Source organism: Tachysurus vachellii, chromosome 6 (genome assembly GCF_030014155.1).
Source record: "Tachysurus vachellii isolate PV-2020 chromosome 6, HZAU_Pvac_v1, whole genome shotgun sequence".
In the NCBI taxonomy this organism is placed as follows: domain Eukaryota; kingdom Metazoa; phylum Chordata; class Actinopteri; order Siluriformes; family Bagridae; genus Tachysurus; species Tachysurus vachellii.
Genome location: NC_083465.1, coordinates 30,910,469 through 30,919,643, shown reverse-complemented (window position 1 = coordinate 30,919,643; position 9,175 = coordinate 30,910,469). Strand labels below are relative to the sequence as shown.

Below are 9,175 nucleotides of genomic sequence, written 5' to 3'. Positions count from 1 at the left end.
GAATACTGTAGTGAGTGCTGTAGTGAGTGCTGCAGTGAGTGCTGTAGTGAATACTGTAGTGAGTGCTGTAGTGAATACTGTAGTGAGTGCTGTAGTGAGTGCTGTAGTGAATACTGTAGTGAGTGCTGTAGTGAGTGCTGTAGTGAGTGCTGTAGTGAATACTGTAGTGAGTGCTGCAGTGAGTGCTGTAGTGAGAGCTGCAGTGAGGGCTGTAGTGAGTGCTGCAGTGAGTGCTGCAGTGAGTGCTGTAGTGAATACTGTAGTGAGTGCTGTAGTGAGTGCTGCAGTGAGTGCTGCAGTGAGTGCTGTAGTGAATACTGTAGTGAGTGCTGTAGTGAATACTGTAGTGAGTGCTGTAGTGAGTGCTGCAGTGAGAGCTGTAGTGAATACTGTAGTGAGTGCTGTAGTGAGTGCTGTAGTGAGAGCTGCAGTGAGAGCTGTAGTGAGAGCTGTAGTGAGTGCTGTAGTGAATACTGTAGTGAGAGCTGTAGTGAGTGCTGTAGTGAGTGCTGTAGTGAGTGCTGCAGTGAGTGCTGCAGTGAGTGCTGCAGTGAGTGCTACAGTGAGTGCTGTAGTGAGAGCTGTACTGAGTGCTGTAGTGAGTGCTGCAGTGAGTGCTGTAGTGAGTGCTGTAGTGAATACTGTAGTGAGTGCTGTAGTGAGTGCTGTAGTGAGTGCTGTAGTGAGTGCTGTAGTGAGAGCTGTAGTGAGAGCTGCAGTGAGTGCTGTAATGTATACTGTAGTGAGTGCTGCAGTGAGTGCTGTAGTGAATACTGCAGTGAGTGCTGCAGTGAGTGCTGTAATGTATACTGTAGTGAGTGCTGCAGTGAGTGCTGTAGTGAGTGCTGTAGTGAATACTGCAGTGAGTGCTGCAGTGAGAGCTGTAGTGAGTGCTGTAGTGAATACTGTAGTGAGAGCTGCAGTGAGTGCTGGAGTGAGTGCTGCAGTGAGAGCTATTGTGAGAGTGTTAGTGTGAGCTGTAGTAAGAGCATTAGTGAGAGCTTTAGTGAGAGCTGTCATGAAAACTGAGCTGAGCTGTCTGAGCTGTTATCAGTGTTAGTGAGTGCTGTAGTGAGAGTTTTAGTGACAACATTAGTGAGAGCTTTAGTGAGAGCTGTCATGAAAACTGAGCTGAGCTGTCTGAGCTGTTATCAGTGTTAGTGAGTGCTGTAGTGAGAGTTTTAGTGACAACATTAGTGAGTGCTGCAGTGAGTGCTGTATTGAGAGCTGTCGTGAAAGTGTTAGTGAGAGCTGTACTGAGACCTGCAGTGTGAGCTGTTGTGAAAGCATTAGTGAGTGCTGTAGCGAGTGCTGTTGTGAGAGCGTTAATGTGTTATAGAGCTGTTATAAAGCTGTTACAGAGATGTTACAGAGATGTTACAGAGGTATCACAGTGATCAGAGTGATTACAGAGCTGTTATAGAGCTGTTACAGAGGTATCACAGAGTGATCACAGAGCTTTTCTAGAGCTTTTACAGAACTGTTACAGGGGAGTTACATATGTATTATAGCTGTTACTGAGGTGTTAAAGAAGTGTTGCTGAATTATTACAGAACAGTTGCAGAGTTGTTACAGAGTTACTACAGAGTTGTTATGGGGTATTACAGAGTTGTTATGGGGTATTACAGAGTTGTTATGGGGTATTACAGAGTTGTTATGGGGTATTACAGAGTTGTTATGGGGTATTACAGAGTTGTTACGGGGTATTACAGAGTTGTTACAGAGTTACTACAGAGTTGTTACAGAGTTACTACAGAGTTGTTACGGGTTATTACAGAGTTGTTACGGGTTATTACAGAGTTGTTATGGGGTATTACAGAGTTGTTACGGGGTATTACAGAGTTGTTACAGAGTTACTACAGAGTTGTGTTAATTTTGTCAGACGAGACGAGATGAAATATGTTCGTCAACAACCTTTATTTTCATGACTAAGACGAGACGATGACGAGACTGCACCACTGTCCAAAAACACTGACTAAGACTAAATTAACATACATTATTGTTGACAAATGTTTTGTATAAAATAAAAACTAAGATAAAATCTCTCTTCATTTTCGTCTACAATTGTCTCTGCTTTTTCATCAGCTGTTACACCTTTAAAATATTCAGCACGAGTTCGCGGCTTCGCTGTTGCTCAAGTTACAGGTTCGCGAAGCGGATCCCGATTATTATATTGTTACCTACCAAATAAATCGATTGTATTGCTTCCTCTAAAGAAAATAGTGCGCTCCGTCTCTACGGTTAGAATCCTGTGTGTCCATGGCAACGCTCTGTTTTTCATGGCAACGGTGTGTTATAGTTCGCAGCGGTCTGTTATCAAGAAATAAAATAGTGTGTGCGTAGAAAGAATTCGTCAACACGCCGCTCAAATAAATAAATAAATAAATAAATAAATAAATACATAAATAATCCTGAGCACAAGTCCACCGTCTAGTCAGGCGTAATAAAGCAGTATGAATAAAGTAAATGTGATGTGGTCAAGTTCGAGTGTCTGCACTGTTTAAACGTGTTCTCAACTTCTCACTGATACTTTTGTGATTCGGAGTTTTGACAAGTTTTATAGCCTTGATATTGTTTCTTATTCAAAAGTGGTGACAGAAAAAACTCTTTACCCCCCAACCTGAAACCTCTTCCCACCCCCCTGTCACAATCACATCATAATCAATAATTAGGCTTTAAAGCAAATGTATATGTAAGGAATCAAGTTTAACAATTACATGTAATATTGCTCCAAATATCATCAATAATGGTGTGTGTAATATCATGTATAACTTACATTAAGTCGGTAATTTATATACACACACACACACACACACACACACACACACACACCCCTACAGTTTTGATCTTAGGCTTTTCATCAAGTTATTTATTTACACTATAACACTTGTGTTCCTGATATTATTGCATTTAATGAGGCCTCGTTGTATTTATTCTTACAATAGATTCCAGATGTGGTCAAGCTACAATTTTTTGACTAAAACTAGACTAAAATGACGAGACTTTTAGTCAACTAAAACTAAGACTAACAAAAAAAGAGATGTGAATGACTAAATATGACTAAAACTAACAAGGACATTTGGCACAAGACTAAGACTAAATTAAAAATAGGTGACGAAATTAACACTACTACAGAGTTGTTATGGGGGTATTACAGAGTTGTTATGGGGGTATTACAGAGTTGTTACGGGGTATTACAGAGTTGTTACGGGGGTATTACAGAGTTGTTACGGGGGTATTACAGAGTTGCTACGGGGTATTACAGAGTTGTTACGGGGGTATTACAGAGTTGTTACGGGGCATTACAGAGTTGTTACGGGGGTATTACAGAGTTGTTACGGGGCATTACAGAGTTGTTACGGGGGTATTACAGAGTTGTTACGGGGGCATTACAGAGTTGTGTTGTTACGGGGGTATTACAGAGTTGTTACGGGGCATTACAGAGTTGTTACGGGGTATTACAGAGTTGTTACGGGGGTATTACAGAGTTGTTACGGGGGTATTACAGAGTTGTTACGGGGTATTACAGAGTTGTTACGGGGGTATTACAGAGTTGTTACGGGGGTATTACAGAGTTGTTACGGGGGTATTACAGAGTTGTTACGGGGGTACTACAGAGTTGTTACGGGGGTACTACAGAGTTGTTACAGGGGTACTACAGAGTTGTTACAGGGGTACTACAGAGTTGTTACAGGGGTACTACAGAGTTGTTAAAGGGGTATTACAGAAGTATAACAGAGTTGTTACACAGGTGTTACAGAGGTTATACAGAGGTTATACAGAGGTTATACAGAGGTTATACAGAGGTGTTACAGAGGTTATACAGAGGTGTTACAGAGGTGTTACAGAGGTTATACAGAGGTGTTACAGAGGTTATACAGAGGTGTTACAGAGGTTATACAGAGGTGTTACAGAGGTGTTACAGAGGTGTTACAGAGGTGTTACAGAGGTTATACAGAGGTTATACAGAGGTTATACAGAGGTGTTACAGAGGTTATACAGAGGTGTTACAGAGGTTATACAGAGGTGTTACAGAGGTGTTACAGATGTTATACAGAGGTGTTACAGAGGTGTTACAGAGGTTATACAGAGGTTATACAGAGGTGTTACAGAGGTTATACAGAGGTGTTACAGAGGTGTTACAGAGGTGTTACACAGGTGTTACAGAGGTTATACACAGGTGTTACAGAGGTTATACAGAGGTGTTACAGAGGTGTTACAGAGGTGTTACAGAGGTGTTACAGAGGTTATACACAGGTGTTACACAGGTTATACAGAGGTGTTACAGAGGTGTTACAGAGGTTATACAGAGGTGTTACACAGGTGTTACAGAGGTTATACACAGGTGTTACAGAGGTTATACACAGGTGTTACAGAGGTGTTACAGAGGTTATACACAGGTGTTAGACATATTACAGAGCTGTTCTTCTGCAACCAGAAGACATGATGATGAGATGACAAACATTGCTGACCTCAATCTTTCTCTTTCTCGTTCTCTCTGAAGCTCCTCTGGATCATCCGTGTTGTCGCGCGCTGTATGATTTTGATCCAGAAAACGAGGGAGAGCTGGGCTTTAAGGAGGGTGACATCATCACGCTGACCAATCAGATCGATGAGAACTGGTATGAAGGGTCAGTAAATGACCAATCAGGATTCTTCCCTGTTAATTATGTTGATGTCATGGTGGCTTTGCCACATTAAATCCATCCTGAACCTTCAACTATTGACGTGCACTTCTCTTTGGAAAGAGAGAAAAATATCATCAGAGCGATCATTAGAGCAGAAAGAAAGAATATTTGTCTTTCTGTTTTTGCCCTGTTTCTCTCTGTTCTCTCTTGTGTTCTGAAGGTTTCTGATCTTTCTCTCCTTTGTTTCCTGCTCTCTCTCTCCTCTGTCTTTGTGTTTCTCTCTTCTTTCACTCTTCTATTTCACTTTTCTCCTTCTTTCTCTCTGTCGTATTTGTGCATGATGTAAGAAGCGTTTGCACTTTAGAGGAAATTTATTATTTCCATTTTGATTTTGTTTGTGATGTGAAAGTGTTGTTATAAATTTCTAACCGTCGTCACCTCCTGCAGAGAAACAGCTGATGTGTTGTGTTCCCCTCTGAGCTCCACTGATCTTTAACTATGAAAAGGCTCTATTATTATAATATTTGTCAATTCTGTTATAAATGATTATTTTAATACATTTATGATTTAGTACATGAACAGTAAATGAAATGTGAATCAATGAAAGTGATGAATAATGATAATTATTATTATTATTATTATTATTTTCTTCTTTTTGCATGCTGAGTTTCACTTGAACACGTTTCACACGGCTGGAACTTTTATTTAATCCTAAAGATGAATTTAATCACAGTATTAAACACCAACAATAACAGTAATGTGAAACTGAGACTGTGACATGTTAATATTAATAAACACACAGTGAGAAGGTCAGTGTCTCCTGCTGTTTCTTTAATAATCCATAATTCATAATAATTCATCTCTTTTACTTCAGAGAAATAATGCAAATGAAATAAAAATAAGAAGCAGGTTGTATCTTTTAGATCACAGTAAATTCTAGAATAATAGAATATAAAAAGTCAATAGTATTATTCTGTATTGTGCTGGAGGATTCATTAATCAACATATTTTGGCATTTACAGAATTAATCAGTGTTAAACCTGTCGGGGGGATTCCTGCCTCCACCTTGTGTGTGTGGAGTTTGCATGTTCTCCTCGTGCCTCGGGGGTTTCCTCCGGGTACTCCGGTTTCCTCCCCCGGTCCAAAGACATGCATGGTAGGTTGATTGGCATCTCTGGAAAATTGTCTGTAGTGTGTGATTGTGTGAGTGAATGAGTGTGTGTGTGTGTGTGTGTGTGCCCTGCGATGGGTTGGCACTCCGTCCAGGGTGTATCCTGCCTTGATGCCCGATGACACCTGAGATAGGCACAGGCTCCCCGTGACCCGAGGTAGTTCGGATAAGAGGTAGAAGATGAATGAATGAATGAATGAACGAACGAACGAATGAACAAACGAACGAACGAACGAACGAACCTCTCAATCTGTAAACCTATATATGAGTCCATGATCTGACCCTGGATTGGATGTTTATTATTTATCCAACTTCTGTTTATCTGGAAAGTCGCGCTGGAGAAGAAGTGATCATCAGACTGATATCAGACTGAAAGTGAGAGATGATGTAAGACTTTCTGAAGTGACACAGCACCTAAATGATCCTGATATAAAGCACAAATCTCTCGTTAAACTGAAACACAACTCAGTTATTCATCACTGGTTGCTTCTTGTGTTGAATTCTTTTATCTTCATGCAGATGAATGATGGAAAATTTCACTCTGCATCTTTATAAACTCATCAAAGTTTAGCACTATTAATGTTTGGAACATGAGGAATGAAGAGAGGAGGAACTTTCAGTACAGACCCTCGGAGGAAGAGAGCTGGACCATTGAGAAGATGTGCTCTGGTTCCTCATACACTCGCTTAAGACTGGATGATGTGAAGGTTTTTCTGACCAGGGGAAGATGAGTGGTGGTTTGTAGATGATGGTTGCTTCACCCAAGGAAGATAACAACCTCAGTCTTTATAGCTGCTGAAACAATTGTATCTCAAGAACCTCATGATCTCCTGGCTTGCATGTTCAACCTGATGATGGACTGATGGTGATGATGGTGCAATTTTGTGAAATCAACATCATCATCATCAAGGTGAGAAGTAAATTTGATTGTAGTGGGCTAAATGAAGACCATGGCAGTAAGGAGTTTATGAAGAGGTGTTACCTAGCACTCCCTCTGGGTTTTGAGACTTCAGCAGTGATGATTTCTATGGTATTATGACCTACAGGGAATATCTAGATGTTCTTGGAGTTTTAAAGGAAACTTAAAGAAAAAGCTTTAATGACAGATCAGCACCAGGTTCCACTAAGCTCATGGTGCTGTGCATTCCAGGGTGTCCAGAACTTAGAGAGATGTGAAGACAATAAGGCCAACAGTTTCCACTTCCTGCCCAGTTGTTCTGCTCAGCAACAAACACCTCAACCTCAAACAGGAGTGAAGGATCTGGATGGTGAAAGTTTGTCAAATGCTTCTGGTGCCATTGTGTGATTAGTTACTGCTTTATCTGCACAGACTCTTCTGTGCTTAAGGGTGAGGTGTTCTGAGATGAGGTCATCCAAAACCTCAAGGTCTTCTGCTTGAAGTCAGTAAATATTTGATGCAGTGAATCTGGTTGAACAAGGGGGCAGTGCACCATGTCCAAGCTCTTCCTGTGACTACAGTAAACATCTGGTGAATCTTCAAGGGAACCAGCAAATCTGTCAGAAGTCAGAATCTTCAGGACTTCACACCTGGTCTGGCTCAACAAACAGGAAGTTCCTGTAACAGATGAAGAAACAGACCTGTAGAATTAATGTGTGTGTGTGTGTGTGTGTGTGTGTGTGTGTGTGTGTGTGTGTGTGTGTGTGTGTGTGAGCCAGTAGGGGGTGGTAACACCATACCATATTAGTCATTAAGGTCTTTATTAATCTTCTATAACAGCGCCTTGGTCAGCACAGTTTATTAACATGACAGAATGCAGTGTAACTGTAGATACAGTGAGTGTTATTAACTAAACATGACAGTAACATTACAGCTAATGATGTGTTAATAATGCACCAGTGTAGCGCTAATAATACAGGAAGTCTAATCACTGTAATAACATCTACATGCCTGAAACAGTCATCACTCTGAAAGAACCTATTGTAAGGGAAGAATCTGTTGCTCTGCAACACGCTGACACACACACACACACACACACACACACACACACACACACACACACACACACACACAAAGCATGCCCATGCACACTCATACTGTTTGGAATGAAGACTTGTAATGGAGCTCCATCACTCATCAGGACTTAGATGACTGTAAGAGAGGAGATTAAGTGAGGAACCTGCCATGAGCTCTAAACACCACTTTTACACGTTTTTATATTTTAACATCGACGCTGAAAACACGTTCCTTTAACTGTGGCCATGACCTCACTTCCTGACTCAGATATTCAACACGTTTATTCCTGATCTTTTACTTTTGACCTTGAACTTTTAATGATTAATAATTGCTAATAATTATATTTTATTTTTAGCACACAGTCAGTGTAGGAATAAATCTTCTCGTCATGGGAGATGAATGTTTGATTGCTGAGGGTGTGTTTGTGAGAAACTGCTCAGCTTTCAGCTATCAATCATGTCCTGATCCCGCCCAGGTGCTGAAATACCAACTGTACACAGTGTCAGTGAGCCATGTCCCACACACCCCAGACACACACACACACTAACCACACCCAGTTAAACACACACTATAACCACACCCAGTTCAAAGACTTATATTGTCTTTCTCTTTTTCTGACAAGCTCGCACACACATGCACACACACACTGCAGGACCCACATCAGAGTCTCTCTAACACACGCACAAACACACTGCAGGACCCACATCAGAGTCTTACACACACACACACACACACACACACACACACACACACACACACACACACTGCAGGACCCACATCAGAGTCTCTCTCTCTCACACACACACATAGACACACACACACATACATACATGCACACACACACTGCAGGACTCACATCAGTCACACACACACACATATCCATGTACACTTGTCACTGTGTTTAATGTTCAGGTTTCTCAGTTGTAATCACAGTGTCCACATTTGTTGTGTCCTCATGGTCCTGTGTTTAAAGGAAAGTTTCAGACAAGGTGTGAATCAGGACTAAGATCTCAGGAGAGACAACAAACAAATCCACATAGAGATTGTTATAGACATTTATACACACATACGGCTGTGAGATCAACTATAATGTATAATAAATGTAAACATGACATTAACATGAATATTGTTTTAATGTTGTACAGTATTCATGTGGGAACACTTAACATTAACATCGTTAACATTATTACATTAACATCATTACATGAACATCATTAACATTGGCATTAACATTGGCATTAACATCATTAACATTATTACATTAACATCATTAACATCATTAACATCATTACATTAACATAATTAACATCATTAACATCATTAACATCATTAACATTATTACATTAACATCATTAACATCATTACATTAACATAATTAACATCATTAACATCATTAACATT

The 9,175-nt window shown here is 40.4% G+C and overlaps 1 protein-coding gene across 1 annotated transcript in view; it reads left to right on the top strand.

Moving 5' to 3' along the window:
• sh3gl2a (SH3 domain containing GRB2 like 2a, endophilin A1) overlaps positions 1 to 5,436 on the top strand; it is a 30,152-nt gene extending 24,716 nt beyond the window's left edge. Inside the window, exon 9 of the mRNA XM_060873259.1 lies at positions 4,505 to 5,436. Within this exon, the coding sequence (XP_060729242.1) occupies positions 4,505 to 4,701 (197 nt within the window). The 3' untranslated portion in view covers positions 4,702 to 5,436. The remainder of the gene's footprint in view (positions 1 to 4,504) is intronic.
• Positions 5,437 to 9,175: the final 3,739 nt, after the last annotated feature.